General features: G+C 32.2%; 1 protein-coding gene across 2 annotated transcripts; it reads right to left on the reverse strand.

Moving 5' to 3' along the window:
- Positions 1-47: 47 nt before the first annotated feature.
- LOC105203280 (S-adenosylmethionine synthase) lies at positions 48-14,267 on the reverse strand. Of its 2 annotated transcripts, none has more exons than XM_026131173.2 (10): positions 14,042-14,267; positions 10,973-11,777; positions 6,831-6,908; positions 6,408-6,530; positions 5,540-5,652; positions 3,643-3,786; positions 3,052-3,270; positions 2,536-2,718; positions 2,046-2,179; positions 48-1,699 (listed from the first exon to the last, which is right to left on the reverse strand). In XM_026131173.2, the coding sequence occupies exons 2-10, from the start codon at positions 11,085-11,087 to the stop codon at positions 1,594-1,596; spliced, it is 1,215 nt and encodes a 404-aa protein (XP_025986958.2). In that variant the 5' UTR covers positions 11,088-11,777; positions 14,042-14,267; the 3' UTR covers positions 48-1,593. The 2 variants fall into 2 exon arrangements, with proteins under 2 accessions (XP_025986958.2, XP_025986957.2); XM_026131172.2 differs by lacking the exon at positions 5,540-5,652 and adding an exon at positions 4,684-4,796 and having other exon boundaries at positions 14,042-14,266.
- Positions 14,268-21,474: the final 7,207 nt, after the last annotated feature.

The following is a 21,474-nucleotide window of genomic DNA, read 5'->3' on the forward strand; positions in this document are numbered from 1 at the left end:
AGTTTTGCATGAAATGGTGCGGTAGTACACAAAACGACAGGAAAAGCTTTTATTAAAAAATCCGCTTTATTTTTTATGTGTCTTTTTACGAGCCTGTGCACTATTACATATTGCCGATATGGTTTACAAGTCACAAGTCGCACACATCAATTATGCCAGAGGATGACTAAATCTTTTTACAATTTTATTTGTTTCTCACATTGAATCCCGACAATGTCGGACAATTTTTTTCTGTACCAAAAAACATTGAAAAATTCTACAACAGTTTCGAGCTCCGTCACACGATCTGTGCTGGACCTCTACCGAGATTAGATTTTCAATGGCTTCGCTTTCATTTATGTAATATCTGCAATTGTTCTATTTAGTTAAAACAATAGCAAAGGGGGAAATGACGTACACTTCAGAGAGCGATTAAACATGCTTACGTAGTTACGAATATTCGAATGTATACTATAAAACGATGAAATCTAATTTTACAACAAAGCTGTTTAATTGGATTAATATGATGATTTTTAAATATGTTTAAAATATTTAACAATGATTCAGCTAGTCAATAATACATCTAATTCGGTATCATGTTGCAATTATTTTTTGTGAAATTCATGAACGCGAGCACGTTCACGACACACAAATGTCATTTCCTTCTTTGCTATACATATGCCATGGACACATTGTCAATTTACACTTTTTTTTCCTCAACGATTAATAATTCTAATGAAGATACGTACACGAAAGATCGATCGGTAAATCGATAGCGTCATCAGTAAAAATAAAATTTTAGTAAACCTGCAGCGTGTAGTTTGCACATTTCGATTAAAAATTAGCTCACTTATTAGCTAACCAAGTTGGAGTATCGAACTTTCATGTACGTGCGAGAGACTACTTATACAGCTAAAAATCTATGAGACTGCAGTTATACATTCCCGAATCTGAAAACACGTATAGCGCGCCTGTGTTTATACATTTTTTTCAGATAAAAATTTGATCCACTACACAAGTTTTCTTTACTGCAAGTAAAGACCATCAGCATGTATCAGCGAAAAAAGATCGATTTGCAGTTAACTGATTCGCGCGCATCAATTTGAGAAGCTTTCAAGACCTGAACATGGAGAAACTTACAATGGGTTTCATAATATAGGCTTGTTCTTTTCTTTGCATAATGCATCCATTATATCTACGTGCCGTATTGTTAAAAGATACCACCACGCGAAAAACCGAAAAAAGTGAAGGAAGAAACGACTGTTCATACCAACTATGTGGGATTATGAACGAGATTTGTACTATGCCTGTCGTCACATATATAATGCGGTATTTCATGGCGAAAAGAACTAGAAAGAGAACTGCCGATACCTAGTCCTCTCTAATGCTAAGTATTGGCGTAAGAAATCAGTGACTTCGGTGGTGGCTGCGGCACACGGAGATCGAAGTATCGCGAATGAATTTTTTTATTTTTCATTATTATAGAAATAACACGGTTACTTCTCTGAGAGGAAGAGATAGAGAAGAAGATAGAATTAGAGAAAGAGAAACAGATGTTCTATCGGATACCTAAAATCGAGAAACGCCAAGACCAATTTAAGATTCATCCTCTCATCAATCGAGAATCAGCTTTTTTGGTTGCTCCCATGTGAAACCGTCTCGTCCAAAGTGACCATATGTACTGGTTTGTTGATAAATAGGATTACGAAGATTCAGCTCCCTATAAAAGAAAGATAATTACACATTTTTAATTTATTTATCCCCTTATGTGATTTATGATTTAGAACCGATAAATTATATTATATAGCAATTGTACATTATAAATGAAACAATATTTATTACACAAAAATAAGTTATATTTGATGATTTATTCTCAGTTAAATTAAATATAACATCATGGCATTCAAAAGTAGCAAATACAATACATAATACATCATCGAATAATCATCATATATATGAATCTTTTTTTCTTGTTAAAATCTCTAAATGTGAAAAGTATCGAGAATAATTAGACTAAGAAATTATATTAAATATGAGAAATATTAAAATTATTTAAGTACACGTACTTGACGATTTTTCCGGGTCGCAAATCGAAGTTCTTATTCACTATGTCTAAGAGCTCATTTTGAGAACGCGTGGATGTGCCATAATCGAAAACTGTGATAGACAACGGTTCCGCCACTCCAATTGCATAGGAGACCTAATGTAAATGCACATTTATTACAACTAAAAGATATAGAATTTCAGTAAATATGTCACATCTATCCATCACACTGTTATCATACACAAGTCATCATATAACAAAAATAATGAAATGTCGAAAATGAGTTTTATGTAAATATATCTCAAAAATTATATGAGACTGTCGATTTATTTATGAGAAAAAGTTTATCAGTAGTGTCTTATCCCTGTAACATATATCAAAGTCAATAAAATCGATAAGATGTAACATATTCTATATATTAACCAGAGTTTCAAAATTTCATTATAAAAAAAAAATTACAGAAATGGCTTCGATTATTTTAACAAGAATAATTTGAGTTTTGTAAATTTTACCTGTACAAGACAGCGTCTGCAAAGATTAGCCTTCACTAAGGACTTGGCGACCCATCTTGCGGCATAAGCAGCTGATCTGTCCACCTTGGTAAAATCTTTACCCGAAAATGCACCACCACCATGTGCCCCCCAACCACCGTACGTATCTACGATGATCTTTCGTCCGGTAAGACCAGCATCACTCTGGAATTTTTAATAAGAATTTATCAAAATAAATTACGAAATATCATTCACATTTTATTTAAAGATTACTTATCGCATACATAATCACATAACACACAGTATACATTAATTTTTTAACTTATTAAAATATTAAAAAAATTTGATTGATTATTCTCAGATAGCGTGATTTGTCATCATGGCATTCAAGAGTAGCAAATACAAAATTACATCATCGAATAATCATAATCCAAAATTTTTTTCCTTATTGTCTAAATTTCTAAACGTGAAAAGTATCGAGAATGATTAACATCTGAATTGATTACATTATATAATAGTTCAGAACTTTAGCAATACCTGTGGTCCACCGATAATAAAAAGTCCACAAGGATTCACGTGGAAGACTGTTCTCTCATCTAGATATCTTGCTGGTATTACTTCTTTGATGACCTTCTCCATAACAGCTTTACGCAATTCGTCTAGACCAATTTTTTCACTATGTTGCAGCGATACCACAACAGTATGAACTCTTATAGGTACGCAAGCTCCATGATCCATGATGTATTCGCAGGTTACCTATCGTATACATTACAGACATTTTATATAATACATTTCATTTTTTAAATAATAAAGTATTTTAAATAAATTATATTTGGATTATTCTCAGATAAGCTAGTCATCATGGCATTCAAGAGTAGCAAATACAAGTAATAATCATTGAATAACCATCATACATGAATTTTTTTCTTATCGTCTAGATCTTTAAATGTGAAAACGTCAGAAACGAGATTACGAATTAAGAATCTTTTAATTTACAATTGGTTTTTCTGATTTATGAATTTCTTAAATTTTATATCGACACTTTTGATTTATCTTATCAAATTTAAATCCTGCGTTTTTGCAAATTAAGATAAACGAAACGTATATACAGATATATGGAAATCATACCTGTGTTTTTGAATCTGGACGAGCCCACCATAATTCACCACTTCGTCTTAGCTCGGCAATTTTTTGATTCAATTTGTGCGCCAGTACGACTGTCAGTGGCATACATTCGTCGGTTTCATCGGTAGCGTAACCGAACATTAAACCCTGATAAAAGAATTTTAATTAGTCTAATGATATGAGTTTCAAGCAATATGATAAGTATTTGAAAGAATATAAAAGTAAACATTGTGTTTTTGTACATGAAATAGAAGATTAATTAAGAATAAGAAAGCTGTTTTTAATAAAAAGTAAAGTATATTGCATAATATACATATGGTATATTATATAAAACTGTGAAGAATATATGAAGCAATAATATGTGCAATAAAAGGTGCCACACAGAACAGAATATATAAATATAATAGAAGGGAATATACTCATTAATAATAATATTAATAAACAATTTATAAACTATGCCTCACACCATTATGTAAGCATCCAATTTCTTTTAGTTTCAATTATTTAATGAAGAATTACATTCTTAATTATGTATATACATACACACATACAAACATACGTACGAAATTTATAATACGTGTTAGAATTAGACTCGTCATAGTTATTTTACCGTTACTGATCTACATGACCTACAGGGTAAAACATATAAATATTTTCAAATCTACAGAAACTTTCTTGCACGAACCTTATACACATTCATTCAATTTCGCAATATATGCCAGATCCAACAAGAATTAACACAATAATATCCTTATAGTAATGCATTCAAACTATTGTGATAGTGCAACAGATATGTGAAGAAGCAATATATCACACACCATTTCCTCTTCTACAGCGAAGAAATAAGAATTGATGTTAATACAGCGAAGAAATAAGGACTAGGGTTACAAACAAATAAAATAAAAAAGTGATAAATATTATTCGTGCAGCTACTGTAAAGAAATGTATTTAGTAGCGCAGAGGAGGCAAACAATCAAAGAGAAGAAAAAAAAACAAAAGAAGACAAAGAGAAAAGATAATTCAACGATGACAATGCTAATTGACCTGATCTCCTGCTCCCACTTCCTCGTCGCTACGGTTTTCGTGAACGCCTGCCGCGATATTTGGTGACTGAGCGTCGAGCGCCAACAGAACATTGCACAGCTTGTAGTCAAAACCTGTACAAATCATCAGCATGGTGAGACAAAGATATTCACTACCGTTTTTCACGCAGTAGATGTTCTTGTATGAAATTCTGCCATTTCAGTACATCGGGCTATTATCAGACCATTGTTGATCCTAATAATCCTGGCTAATAATCCTGATTAAAACTAATACGATAGTTGCATGTACGAGTTCGAACACGAAGACTTCTCGAAATATCAGAGATACTAAATTACAAATTCTTTGAAATTCTCCTGTCTGGCACACGTCATATTCTTTATAGATTAAACAACAAATCTGTAACCACATTACAAATAAAATTATCTATGCGCGTATCCGAACGTAGTACATGCACACAGCCTTACTTCCTATAAACATGATAACTAATATCGGCACTTTGTTGGAATCATATTCCAGTGCTTTGTAATTTATTTCCGAGATATTTCTGCCAAATTAGAAATTTTCTGCACGATTGATGCAGCGTCGAAAGAAATTTTTCAAGAATCATTATCTTACAACGATGATGCTTAGATACTCGCACAGGTGTTTACAGTCTCACCTGCGCACACGCAAGCAGACACACGTAGATGTAACACACGCTTATGACACACAGAGTAATAAGATAAATTTGAGAAACGTGTGAATGTCTTTTAAGGAGGGTAGAGGAAAAGGGGAAGAAGCTAGAACATAGGGTAGATCGTTGATATTGAATTATTTTTGACTGTTCTGTGGCACGGGCTGAGAATGGGTTATGTACCTGATCACCTGCACCCACGTCCATTTCTTGCCTGTCCGTATGGACACCATCCGCGATATTTGGGGATTGTTGTTCGATCGCCACCAAAAGGTTCAACGTACGCCAATCGAATCCTGCCACGATACACTTAAGTTACACAGTCTTTACTCATTTCTTTGTGTGATTTCTTTTTATCCGAAAGGTGAATGAGCAGAACTGGTTATCCGATCGATCGATCGAGGCATGTCGGATCCAAGACATGTCAAAGAATTTATATTCACCTCTATGTTATCATTGAAATGTCGTCTGGCTCCTTGTGAGAGCGACAGACTCATAACAAATCGCGGATTCGAACCTACACATTATATATATATATATATATATATATATATATATATATATATATATATGTATATATATATATGGATTTTTGAATTCGTCATCTTTAGCGAGAGTCACAAAGGACCTTTTTAGATCTAAGTGACATACGAACTGATAGTTTCCCACCCACTCTCTTTAACTATTACTACTAGTATTACCATTAATATTCAATATTAAAAAAAGAGAAATCACAAACGATGTCTGATGCTTGGATCTTATGTGCCATAATCCGATCGTGTTGACGTAACTATTAGAGATGAAGGAGAATCGAATGAGACGGATTTTATGACAAAGGAGTTGGCTATCTATTCAGCCACAGAGCATGCATGTGTTACATGAATAATGACTTATTTTGTGGCGAGTATAAAGATTTTAATTTTTCTCCGCGCAAACATACAATTAGTACCATCCAACAAAGTGTCAGAAACAATCGGGGAGAGTGACAAACGTGCATCACTGAAATTAACGATAGATGCAACGCGAATCACGCATTGTCCAGTTACCGTACCTTTTGAGGAATCATCGTAGCCAATGTGTTTCACTGTATCACGAACGATCTTCTGATAATCCACTACAGCCTTTGATGTAATCTCTCCGCACAAGAGTATCATCCCAGTTTTTGTTACGGTTTCTATAAAAAAAGCACAATAATTAAAATTCATGTGTTTTGAACATACAATGTTAACATAAAAAATTATATATTTAATGCAGAACAAAGCTATTGTATTTAAAGAATGTTATATAAAGTAAATGTTAAGGCAGCTATAACACATTTATAAAAATTTCATTTTCAACAATATATTGTGAATGCAATAGATGCAGAAGTTCCGGCCTAAAACTAGTTCACGGCCGAACACAAACTAATTTATAAATAGATGCCATAATACATATTCAAGTGCCTTAAGAAATCGGCACTGTTGGCGAAACTTACCGCATGCTACTTTAGCATCGGGATCTTGTTTCAAATGTGCATCCAAAATGGCGTCGCTTATTTGATCACACATTTTATCTGGAAAAAAAAAAACATAAGTTTATTAATATTATAACAGTGAATTATTAAGCAAAGCAATTAAAGGATTAATATGTCTAAACATAATTAAAATATAATAAAAATCTTATGTTTATTACATAAATGTAATAAACAAAGAATAGAATAATTTGTGTGACATAATAATTTTTACTCTGTATTACAATATAATTTGTAGAAAGTAATGAATCGTTAATCCAAAATTAGTTCACCTAAATTGCTCACGTGACTCGTGAACTTTCTTTCTTTATCTTTGGTATAATTAGAATCGTGATGTAGAGAGGAAAAACAAGTCATTTATCTTGTAGAGATAATTAGCAACACACGAATAAATCGCGAAAAATTCCCTATTTTCTGTTGTTTTCGAAACAATAAAAACAGTAAAAAAATACAAGAATTACGGATGTGTTAAGATCTTAGAAAATTAATTACAACAAAAAGTCATATGTTAAACAAGTTAAATATTTTCAAAAAATTTAAAGTTTGGGCAATAGCACTGTAATTTTTTTAATAGATACCAGCAAAATTTTACAAGCTATTCTTAGATTATATACCAAAAAAGAAAGAATTTGCATGAACAATTGTTACATAAATCCAAATTTTTTTAACAGAAAAAAACTACTCTAGAAATTTTCAATAAAGCAGATATATGGAACATTACAGTTTTGTCATTAGCTTGATAAAATTACTATGTATCATTTTTTAATGCCAATTTGTCTTACGAGATTAGTTAAGATTACAAGTTGAAGCAATTTCGTTGACGATCTTCTTTTTATAATATTGTAAAAGTCATTTGCGAGACTTTTCCGTTTCTGACCCGAGATGACTGACGTAGATATCGTCGAATCGTGGGTATGACACGGTTCAAAGTGATATAAATCATGATCATTGAAAAAGTATTAAAAAGAAAAGAAAAAAAAGAAAAGAAAAGAATGTTGGTCAAAAAGGAAGTGAAAGTAGAAAATGCGATGAGAGAAGAAAAGATAACGTCGATTAGCGCCGGTGGTGAGTCACGAACCAGCCCTATGAAACTCGGCAGTTTTCCTTTGTATGCCTAATGTCTGCCAAGCCACTAGATGGCGCTAACAACGTTCAGAAATAATTAAATAACAATTTATTAATAATTATTCGTAATCATGAAAGATATTAATAAATTAATAAATATAATACTTGAATTACATTTATTGCTAAATTTTTTGTAGTTTACAACACGTTCAATAAACATGTATATGAGGGATACAGTGTATACTCAGATAGCAGAGAGTTAAAAAAGAATTCAGGCTTATGTCATTAATTATTATTCATTTTCGGATACAAAAAAAAACTTTTCAGAAAAACAATTCTCTTTTTGTATCTAAAAATAAATTCTGAATTGACGATATAATAAATTCTGAGTTCTTTTTGAATCTGTGTGCTATTTGGACAACTGTATATACCGTATAAACATACGGCGACAATAGTGGACGCTGGAAGTTTATGAGTTGCATAGGCATAGGTTTAGTCACGAACTCTTTGTGATCAATGGTAATCGTTTTTAGATAATGGTAGTTTCAGAAAATTTGTCAAAAGTAGATAAAAGAGAAAAGCATTAGGTCTCAAAAGGGACAGATATTCGTAACACAGAGCAGCATTTGACAAGTAGCATTTTCAAGACATTAAACAATTTGTTTAATATATATATTTATATAATAAATATATATATTCATTATATATAATTATATTTATTATATATAATATATATGTAATAAAGATATTGTGTGTACAAAATATTTTTGTATATAATTATATATAATATTTTAACTATAATATTTGATATATAAAATAATTTTCATTTATTTCATAAAAATCTTCAAATACATCAAATACTGTTAGCGATTGTTATCTTGGAAATTAGGATATCTAGAAATTATTTTAGATAAAAAATTGATACTTAAACTATTGGGAATCATGAATGTAGTGAATTTTTAAAAGTAGTGTATTTGCTTCTAGAAGAACAAGTGGAAGACTAATGCATAAAGAGAAGGTTTCCAGCTCAGGTATAGAATGCTAAAAAAAAAAGCATAAAGAGACAAAGGAGTTGAAATATACTGGAGTCTGTGTCCATGCTTCTTAATGGTAGTTTTGTCTCTTTCTCTCACACGATGCTTATATTAGGTCCTATATCATGTGGCGATTGTTTCCATTCCTCGAATTTAGTGATCAACATGTTAATTCAATCGATTACAAAAGAAGAAACAACAGTCGAGCGGCATCGATAGAAGACCGGTGCGCCATCTACGTCGTGAATAGAATCATCTAGAAACTCTCGAAGATGGCGAATTTTTTTTTTTTTTGAGCATGACAAACGATTGCTCATGCACTGGCCAAATTCGGCAAATCACGTCTGTTATCGGTAGATTCGTAACAACAAAGTTGTAATGGAGGAAATAATAATGAAGAAAATTCTGGAATTTCTGATCGTATCCGTCCACTCGAACCAGTCCTGACTTAGCAACTAGCTGTTTTTCGCTAATTCATAGCTCCTATCTATAACACAGAATGATTAATCTCAATTAGTCTATACTAATGCTAATGCATACTAATAATGCAAAACAAATGCACACAAAATATAACATATAGCTTAGTAATGATCGATTAAACTGCATGTATATTTCACAATCGACGTTCAAGGAAATTATCTAGAGTGTAAGTGAGGAATGCTTTTTTTTTGGTTGTCGTACAATTTGCTTTAGAAATAGCTCTTTTATCAGGCAACAGAGATCTCGTAGCTGCTCCTTGCCCCCTGTTGCAGCATATTCTACAGATTCTTCTTCTTAAATAGCCTCAGGCTCTTAGCAACATTCCAGAATATATTCTTGAAGTTTAGATGCAGAAAAGGAGAATCTAATCAGTAATAAAATATACTGACAACTAGCAGTGACCCTTCCGATTAGTTCTTACAAATTCTGCTTTTCTGTATGCCTTCTACGTTTTGCTGTCAGACAAACAATCGGATACTAGAAAGAAAACTAATGAAACAAGATCAGAAGTGTGAAAATTACAAAGTGAGCAAGTTTACCATAGATGTTAATAATAAAAAATTATAAATATCCCAGTAAACATATTAACTTTTGTAATTTTCACCAAGTTATGTCGTACATAATCAATTCCCTGTTATCTTTATAGCTGAACTTCTTTCTCTTTGGTACAAAAAAAAAAGAGAGAGAAGAGATGAATCGTATGCCGCTAGTTCAGCTAAAAAGAACAGACCTAACTGAACCTACTTCCAATTGGAAATCGCCTTCCCGCGGCTAAGTTCTTTCGCGTCTCCAGATACGTTGATATATTTCGGAGCAATGTGCAACGATTCATCATCTAAAACGAGAGATGCGGAAATCGCGCGAGCAGGCGCCGTCAAGACGGAAAATTCGTTCGGGCGTGCCGAATTCGGACGCGAACCGGCCGTGCAGGCGTTTCGCGCCGATCGCGCGCTGCGATCGGTGCGAGCACATGGCGGCGGCCGCGCCAACGGCAATGTGCACACGGTCAGGTCGTCCGCCCGCCCGCCGTATTGGCGAGAAACGAGGATGAGCGGAAGCCTCGCGAAAAAACGAAGCGAGGTCTTGCCGCGAGATCTATTCGACCGTAGAGAGAGAAAGAGAGAGAGAGAGAGAACCGATGATACTTTATTTTTCCTCGTCCCAGTGTGAGAGAATTGGAGGAGCGTTGCCGGGGGAGGCAGGAGGGAAGATTCGACAATTCGGCATCAATTTGCTCGAGGGGAGAAAACGTAGGGGTAGGAAAAAGCGCGGCATGGATCGCGGGAGGTGATCCTTTTCCATCGGCGTACGCCGATGGAGGTGGAGGTGGTGGTGGTGGGAAAGCCGCAAGGTACAGGGGAACGTAGAGCAAGAGGGAGAAAGAGACGGAGAGAAGAAAGAGAGACGAAAGCTTTTCCGACCGATAATGCAGGGTCGCGGAACCTCGATAGGGCCCGGTCTTGGGAGGGAGAGGAAGGGGTAGGTCGTCTCACGCGGGTGATCCCTGGGTCACTAAGGGCTTCTCACCTGGGTGTCCCTCGCCGACCGACTCGGAGGTGAACAGGAACGTGGTGTCCTGCTGAAGCTCGGGCGGCGCGTGGCCGTTCGCATAGCCGTTCATATGGTGCGCGGTCTCCGGCATCTTCCTGCGTTTCGGGGTCGTCGCCGCCGTTGTCGCCGTGTCGTCTCGCAGCAGGTGCTCGCCACTCAGGTCCGTTTCGGGTGTACCGCCGCACAGTTCAGTCTCACTATTGTAAATGGCCGCGAGTGAACTCTCCACGTGCCTGCTCCTCCTCCTCCTCGTCGTTGTCGTCGTCGTCGTCGTGGTTTTCTCTTGCTCGTTTACGCGCGCTCCACTCAGAGGTTATCGCCTCGGCGTGCAGTATGAACTCGGGCGAATTGCGTCTCTTACAGGAGTTATTACTTGTGGCCCTTCGTCTGTTCGAAAGTAGACACGAGCGAGTGAGCGAGCGAGCGAGCGTGCGAGCGACGGCGTGCACGAGAGGGAGAGCGGATCGGATCGTGAGAGAGCACGAGCTCCACACAGGCACACGGCACACCGCGTAATGATCGGGAATAGTGGGCGAAACGACGCGCCGCGGCGCGTAGCGGAAAGTGAAAGAGACTCTGCGCGGGCCGTCGTCTCCTATTTATAACCTCGGCGCGTTTGCCCGCGCGATCACCCGGCACTGCCGGTCACGTGACACACTTGGACGCACGGCGCGAAATTTGAGTCGGACGGAGCTCCGCGTGTGTCCCGCTCGCCGCCGGCGCTGCTCTCCGTTCTTGTGATTACTTCCCTCGTCGATACTTCGCGTGACTCTGCGTGTCCCTGCGAAAGATGAAATGAGCATTAGAGGCAGAATCCAAGGAGGTTGCTTCGAACGAATACTTGGAACGTTTATTTAAACTGGATAATCGCCTTGGCGTAGTTTACACCGGTCGCATTTGATAGGCGTATCAAGTACTATATTCGTAATAAATAAACTTAGTTCGACGGTATAAACTGGGTAATTTAAAATCCCAAGCAGAAGAAAAAGTTATCACGACTTCAAATTGGATCTATTTTTTTTTAGCTGAACTAGCGTACACTTCTCGTAATTAAAGTGAAATAGGTATATGTTCAAAAATTGATTTATTTAAAATTTAGTATTTTTGAAACTGAAAAGCGAGAAGGGAAATTTTAATGCGCTCTCTAGCGCAGCAATAAAACATAAATCTAATGATGTCAAAGTGACTGAAAAATGATTATTAAAAGTCACTTTTTGATCAATCACAATTCATTTTAATATTATTTTGTTATTTCCTGCCGAAAATAGTATGTTAATAAATATTTATTGATCTGTGTACGAGATTGAAATTTGTTTATGAGATATTTACGATTACTTGATAGACGTTTGAAAAGTGTTGTATATTTTCAGAATGTTGCAAACGTTTAAAGGGTGTTTCGTAAAACGTCTATTAAACAATCGTTAATTATGTCTTATAAATAATTCTGTTTAATTTTCCATCTTATAAACACTTTAATAAATGTTTTAAAGTTCCAATTAAACATATCACTCAACACTTAAGCAAATATCTTATAAACATATTATTTTCGCCAGGGTTGTGACTCATTGCTCTGCTTGAGATTATTCTTCTTGGGAGAGGAGCAAACACGTTAAATAATTTATCTGTTGAAAGAGATGCAATTCTCTGATGAGTTTTGATAAACATAGCCCACGCGACTTCAAGATAAATTTTATGTATAAATTTGTTGTGTAATTTTATATCTATATGTATGTATTTATATCAGTATTCGATACATACAAAAAGATATAAAATTGTAAGAAACGTAAATATACGTAAATATACGTTCATTAAATTATAATAAATTTATTATAATTTCATTATTTATAAATCTACTAAATTACAAAAAATTGATATAATATATTGTCAAATATTTTAATAAATGTGAATATTGAATTATGAATAGTAATATATATTGACATATTTGAAGTATTTAAATATTAATGTTCACTCGTATTACATCCGTATACACTAAAAAAAAGCATTTAATTTTTAAATATTGAAACGTTTTATTTTTATCTCTTCTAACTTTTTAAGTATTTTAAACACTTAAAAATGTTTTAGTTTTAAATGATATTTAAAGTTAAAATGCTAATATGTTTAAAATTGAAATCTTTGAGGTTTAAACATTTTAGTGTTTTAATTCTTTTTAAATCTTTTTAAAGCACAGGTTAAAATTATAACATTTTTAAATGTTTAAAAAACGAAGATAGAAATAAAACATTTAACTATTTAAAATTAAGCACTTTTTATTTAAGTATATGTAAAATACTACAAATAGATGTACGAAATTGTGTTATATATTATACATTGAAATATAATCAATTTGTATTCCCTTGATTGAAAATTTGCTAAATAGCGACTGTAGCTAAAAGAGAATATGGAAATTGTATTAATAAATGCTATTTTAATTTTTTATACATATATTTATTAATCGTTGCAATTATTTATATCAAGATTTCGCATTTTGTGACGAAACAATAATTTGATTTTCAGTCTTGTATATCGATTTTTCATATCGGAAAACAAATTTATCAAGTATTATTAAAAATTTATTTTTTTCATTTTACGTTATTATTTAATACATTTTTAAATTATTTCTGCTTCCAATTAAGAATTGTTATCATTGTATTTATTATTTCAACTCTCTTATTAAATGAAATCGGCTTATCTCTTAAATGTATCTAATGATAACTTACCGAAGGTGATGAGACTACAAGTTTATAATTTATTTTGATACATTGACGTTTCTCTTGATTTATCAATGTGACACTATGATCTCCCTATGACAAATAATCACTTAGGATTTGCTCTGTCATATTATGCGCGCGAAGCATTTAATATTGCATCATGTGCGATCAGTGAGAGTTGTGAAATTAAAAGAAATTATCCGTATTTCCACTTCTCGCATTTAACACTAACAACTAGTAAAAATTTTCCAGGATCCAGGAGTCTTGCATTCGCGCAATTATCGTGAAACTAAGTAAATAAAAACCAACATATTGTGTGTCCAGCCTGAATGCTTACCAATATTAGGTACTTATCAGCACGTGATTCTAAATCGCGTTATCGTCGAGAGTCCCAGCTTCAAAAGTGACGAATTTTGCGTCTAATGTTGCGTTTTCATGACACAGCCAGAAATCAAATTTGTATAAGATACACGGAGCAACGAAGTTAATAAAATTTGAGTACAAGACGTTCGGCGAGACGAACGTTATCGTCACTCGATGGAATTGCACTATGCGAGGTTGTGCTAACCGGCTAGACTTTTATACTATATGTCGCTCGGCGATCTCGAAACTCTTCGAGTGGAGTGGGATCTGCAGACGTATTAGAATGAATGACACATCAGTTTTTACAACGAATTACACAAGTCTCATTTTTTTGGGAATGATGTAAATTTATCACAGTCAAAATCATTCACAGTCTGTGTATCCAGATCCATATGAATAAAAGTACTCTTCCATGTCTTGAGATGTCTTGCATTTTTTTGAAAAGTTTCGATAAAGTACCTTTACATTAACTTATTACAACCGGGAAATATATCAACACTGTTGTATCTTTTAACGATCTAAAAGATATGCAACATTTCAGATATCATTCAAATATATGGAGATTTCTTGAAGATATTTTTTAAAAATCTAAAAGACCTTTTATGATAAATATCTTAAAAGTATCTTTTAAAATATCTTTCAGATGTCTACAGATATTTTTTCAGAAATTCTACAAAGTTATCTTAAACAAAATCTTTTTAAACATCTTTTGGATAATTTCTAGATATTTTCTAGAAAAATATTTTGAAGATATCTTTAGACATGTGATACTTTTTGGATGTCTACGAGACTTCAATGTCTTCTAGAATTTTTTGCTTTTATAAAACAGAACTAAATAATTTAAAAGTTGATCAAATAGAAGCTTGTTTATCTATACTAACTTGTTTATCTATAGTTAAGTATTACTATAATAATAACATAAAATTAATAAAGTAATATAGTAATAACTACAAAAATGGAGGTCCTGAACTATAATCATTTTATCATGCAATTATAGTCACAAATATCAAATCCTTATTTCTTAAGTATAATTATTTTAAAATCGAAGTACGCACTAACGTTTTTTTGCACTTTTTTGACATTGTTGTAAAATAAACAACATCGTAAAGAATTTGTTGAAATCGAACAGTTTTCAATTACGTGATCTTAAAACGTAAAAATTTAGGGAACTACAGTTTTAAAAACAAAATTTAACGGAAATAAACATATCTAAAGAGGATATCTGTAAAGTTGATCTATGGTAATTGTATGATTTAGTATTGTAAAACTGCAATATCTATGAAATTATTAAATTTTGAATTCAAAAATCGTCAATTAGAAATCCAAAATCTTAATCAAAATTTATTAAGCAAAGCATCTAGAGTCAAAACATTTAGGATCAAGAGAATCTGTGGAAATTTAATGATATACAAAATTATAAAAACAAACTCTTTATTGTGAATCTTGTGCATTTGTTTTCTCTTTCTCTTAACAATTTGATTTGTGGAAAACCATAATATATGTAACACACGAATGACATGTTGTAATCATAGTAAAAATTGTCGGTCAACGCCAACCGTTACTCATTAATGACGTTAAAATTGCCAATCATTTCATACGTCATACATTACTCGTAAGTGACGAGTTGCGAATCATATTAATCAATGTGAAACGATTGCGTAACCGACTAGGACTTAAAAACCGTGATAATGATTATCATTTGTTATCTTTATAATATTCGATATAAATAGAAATCATATTGTAATTGTTTATTTTTATAAACAGCGCTCATTAAATATAAATATAATTATTTATATTTGTAAGCAGTCTTTGCTTTAAAAATGAGTTTGTAAGTAATAATATAGATATTTATTTGATGACTTTTTTACAGCTGCTCTTTATATACTGCATTTCACTAAAAAAGTCCGGTAAAAAGAAGATTTGTATTTTATTTGTATTGCACGAACAGTGACAATGAGCTACATTGATAAATAAACTCAACAACTTGCGATAATTTTGGCACAACAGCAGACATTTAAAAGAGAGCAAATAAGGATCTCCTATGTATTTTATCTTTTATCATTAGCGTCAAATGTTATGAAAAAAAAATATATATAGTGTGTTCTCTGTTTGTCGGCTCTGTTTTGTAAACAACTTGTCTTTGTCGTTAATCTCATAAAAGTATAACGTCAAGGTTAATAATAAGCCACGATTTTGTAACAATATTGCACATGCAGTGTGGTAATACTCTCGCTGAAGATTATTTTAATGCAAAACAGTTTCCGAAGGAGGTGGGGCATAATCAGCTAGTGTGACGAAATTCATGATTTTTCTATCGCACGTAACGTAAAATGACGACCAGAGTCTAATTCGTCAATAGCGATTTAGTTAGTCGGTATCACAGTGTCGTATTTTTATACGTTTTCACTTTCAGATAACTATTTTTATCTAAATTGTAAAACTAATAACAGTGAGAGAAAGTCGACATACGACGGTGAACCAGTGCTAATACTTTTAGTGAATTTGCGTTAGTGCGAAAAAGTATTCCTTCTTATTTTTAAACTTCTTAATTTTAAGCTTAACTTCTAATTTGCAAAGAAGCTAGTTCATGAAGAGAAACGATTTAATTCAGTTTTCTCATTTTCCTTTAAAATAAACAATTTCTTAAAATCTTAAGTATAAAGAAAAAGTTCAAAAAAAATTTGTTGGAGACGTAATATACACATGGTTCAAATTTTTTTGCAATATTTTTTCGAGCATGTTCATATTATAGCTCTGTTTATAATATTTAAAATATTTACATATGTAAATAATTTAATTTATATATATATATATATATATATATATATATATATATATATATATATACACATATATACACACACACACACACACACACACAGAATGTTCATTAATGGTTGTACCCATTTTTTACCATAGAAGCATGATTTACCGATGGATATGTATTTTTAACATATTATTATATTAGAAATAACAAATGCGTGCTCCTATGGTAAAACGTGCACCATTAATGAACATCTTGTATATATATATATTTTTTTTTGTCAAATAGCAGGTATAAGGCATATCGAGATATCTAATGGCTCATTACGTAACATTTATTGAATTCCAGGTCTTGTGTCCAGGAAACAAAATATGTCCAAATGTGTATACATTTCGATATACAAATTTCAATATGTATATATAAGTATCCAGGACTGTCGTGGAAATTATTAATACATATACAGATTCTGTTTTTTTCATTCTATTTTGTGCTATTAAGCACCTCGCTTCGATGTTCAAAGAAGAGTGTTACGAAAAGGTCTATTTGACTATTTGCTCTGGGAAAGTAAAACATCATTTCTCATAGCTTTCGAGGAATCCAATAATGCTAGTTAAAATTCATCATATGACAGGAACACATAGAAAATTGCGTTTAAGTCAGAAAAACGCGTGGTATCATTATTCAAACGTGAGACGGATCGATATGCTATACTTACTGATTGTACACGTTATGATAAATCATGATTTGTTATTAAAAATATAGAACATTTTATAAAAATGTTATATTTATTAGCGAAAATATCAAACGCAATGGTAGTGTGCATGCACGAACGTATTCTGTGCCTTAACATCTTAAAAATTTAATCTGTTATTTTAGAAGGAAAATCATTTTTTTTCCCTTTTGGCCTAAACACATGATGTGCCAGTAAGCTAATAAAACTAAACCTTGACCAATTAAACTCTCATCCCTATTGTATGTAAAATATTTTCTGTTATTATAAAAACTTATCATAAAACTCACTTTAACTCATCTCTTTTTTTTAACAATAAAATACAATCCGAACTTTTGGAACTTTTGAAAAGGTCTGATTCATACATCCTTAAATTTAGTTTTTATTCAGATTCTAGTGAACAGCATCTCTGTATAAGTGGTCAGAAATAAAAAATTTTTCACAGAAAAGTTCTGATTCAGTCTTAGCTTATTACTACATTACACTTTTGTATATAACAGATCGCACGTGTCGAGACAAATTTCTCATCACAGAAGATCGCCAAGGCGTGCTATGCAAGCGCAATTTCTTGGTTTTCACCTAGTTATTAAATATAGCATTTTTATAAATATAAAATATTTTAAATAATGTATTATTTTTATATCAAAACATATAATGTATTTTATATATATATATATATATATATATATATATATATATATATTATAGCGTCCTATCTCGCGAGTACTTGCATAGCGTCCTATCTCGCGAGTACTTGCAACGCTACGTGTTTTTTCAATTTACACGCAATTTTTTGTGTCCCATTATACGACATAATTTTAACTAGCACTAACAGATTCCTCGCCACGGAAACTATAAAAAATGATGTTCGTTTTACTTATCTAAAAAAACAGGTCTTTTCGTATACATCTTTTTTTCAGCTATATTCATAAATTTAGAATAAAAATTTATTCGATATTACAACGCACGACGATTAACGGCTACGCAGTTCGGAATGTTACCGATAGAGGACAAGTGCTTCCCCGTAAGAAAGATTCGACGTGATATATTATAAATAACTTATCTGCAGAAAGTCCAGCAGTTTTTACCTACGATTAAAGCGAGCTCGTACTGATCTTTATGATGCAGTAAGCCTAATCTGTAACTCTTTAGCAACAATTCTGTATCGTTAAAGAGTTACAGAATAGGTCTACAGCAAAACAAAACATTTTTTATATAATATCCATGAAGTGAGCGCTTCCTTATGAGCCTTCGTAATATTTTATTAGAAAAAAAAGTTTTCTTCAAATTAATCTATTGTTAAATCAAGAATATTGTGAGATTGCCACAAATTTACTTAATCTAAATCTGTCTGAGAAAATTAATAGAGCAGCATCAAGATTATTTTATTATAGATAAAGAATTTTTTTATTAAAAAATAAAATATCCTGTACACCCAATATTAATTATGATTGTTTTTATCTTATTTTATGATACATAGAAAAATAATAGCCTTAGATCCCAGATCTTTTCTGTGGGTGTAATGTTAAAAACAGATTTCCTCACGCAAAGTTGTATCAGCAGTTTAACATTTAGTACTAAGAGTACGACATTATCTGTATGAGTAACTGAATAGTGATAGCTAAATACGCTGACTACTTCGAAAATTTAATCTACACGTGCGCCGGACGTAATAAGATAGTGAGTTCATTAATTCTTTAGTTCAACGTTAAAAGATTCAAAGTTTTTAATAAAATTTTCAGACAGAGCAAAGTGTAATATACGGTACAATTGTAAAGAGAAATTGATCCTTAACATAAAAATAAACTGCATTCGTTTGTATGAGAGAAAAAAAGAGAGAGAAATCTTTGTTTTTAAAAAAAATTAAATTGGAAAATTTCATATTTCATTATCTATATATGTGTAGATTAAAAATGATTTGAACAGTGCATCTATATATTTATTAACAGGACGGGGAAATAATGTGTTATTACACCGTTACCGTTACTTTTTTTCTTGGTACTTTTTTTATATGTAGAATGGTAACAACAACGTCGTTATATTTTTACAGTAACGATAATAGATATCGTTTATTTATATTAATCATTCCAATTTTTTAACTAAGAATTAATTAAATCAACTCAATATTTAGTCGTGTATCGGACTAAATATTTCATATTTCATTATCTATATATGTGTAGATTAAAAATGATTTGAACAGTGCATCTATATATTTATTAACAGGACGGGGAAATAATGTGTTATTACACCGTTACCGTTACTTTTTTTCTTGGTACTTTTTTTATATGTAGAATGGTAACAACAACGTCGTTATATTTTTACAGTAACGATAATGAATTTTATCGTTGCATTTAAATCGTAACATTTTGTCGTGACATTTAAATATACAAATGTCACATATAAACTATATTGCGATTATCCAAAACGGTTATAGATATGCCACGAGCAAAAAGTGTATGCCTTCTATATTTTATTGCAGCCGATTTCCCTGAGCAACGCAATAGTTTAGAGAAAAAAATTTTTTCCTTTTTTTCAATGCCTGTCTTCAATGTCCGCCATTTTATGAAAATTGTTTGTAATTAAATTTTGATTTTCTTAGCAAGGGAAATGCTTACTCTTTAATTTGAGTCCTATTTCATCTTAATATTTTTCATCCGATATTTTTTCGTTGAATTACCGCTATTTAAAAATATTAAAAAATTGTGATAAAATTTGGTGACCCGTTTTTTTTTGCAGGTGAGTGTATTTCATGAGAATTTTATGTCCTATAAAACAGATTTAAAATCAAAATAAAACACAAAAGCTTGGCGCTCATGGATCACAAAGAAATATGAATAATAATATCGCATAAATTATTATTATTAATATCACATTAATGCTCTGATAAAATCATAATTAAAGATAGCAAATTATTATTTAGATATAAAAAAAAATAAATGTAGAAATACATGTACATATATTTAAATGCGATACGGGCACGCGTCAAGTTTTTATACTTTATAAAATATTTTATACATGGCTGTTTGGTATGCATTTTAAAATAAGATATTTTTCTGCGATAATAATTTTTATTAGATCGCATGTAATGTTAATTTCTCCATATTTCTCTTATAAAGTTACGCTAGAATCTATTGATAACACGTACAAACATTTCAATGACTTCAATAATATCAATGATGATGCAGACATTGTTGCAACACGTAATCCAGAAACTCGTTTGTCGGGATTATTTGTAAAATTGCATGAAAGATTAATGGTAAGTTTGATTGAAGCAAACTTCCTGTTTCTCATTCGAATATCGCACTTCACTGTGCAAACTCGTGATCCGTTGAAATAAGAGCACATGATTTCTATTGTATGTAAGACGCTTGACACATATACGAGTACGTGTTTTGATAATTCCATTATCGTTACCATTTTACATTCGTTACTCTATTATATAGCATTATTGTCACTACTTTTTATTCGTTATTTTATTATATTATACTCATAATCAGTGGCGGATTTGAACTATTCTATAACCTAGGCCCGATATTTCTTGGCGCCCTTTTTGGACATACTTTGTACTTATTGAGTCTTATAAATTACAACAACAATCAATTATTAGTTAAAACTTTATTAGTACAATAATTACTAGTTCAATCATTAGAAATACGCTTGTTTTCCCTTTTTTTCTATTTTTATTTTAAAATTTGATTTTATTTGTTCATAGTTTACGGCGTCCATAAAAAGAGTGCGGCCAGAGTCTCGTGTGCCTATACGTAAATCCGCCATTGATTATACTATCTAAAAGTTATTTTTGTTCATAAAAATTTCAAAGTATTAATACATATGTATAATTATCAAGTACTAAGTTAAAAAAATTTTAATTTAAAATATTATTATTCCCAAAAATATACAAAGCAAAAAAATT

This window comes from Solenopsis invicta, chromosome 2 (genome assembly GCF_016802725.1).
Source record: "Solenopsis invicta isolate M01_SB chromosome 2, UNIL_Sinv_3.0, whole genome shotgun sequence".
In the NCBI taxonomy this organism is placed as follows: domain Eukaryota; kingdom Metazoa; phylum Arthropoda; class Insecta; order Hymenoptera; family Formicidae; genus Solenopsis; species Solenopsis invicta.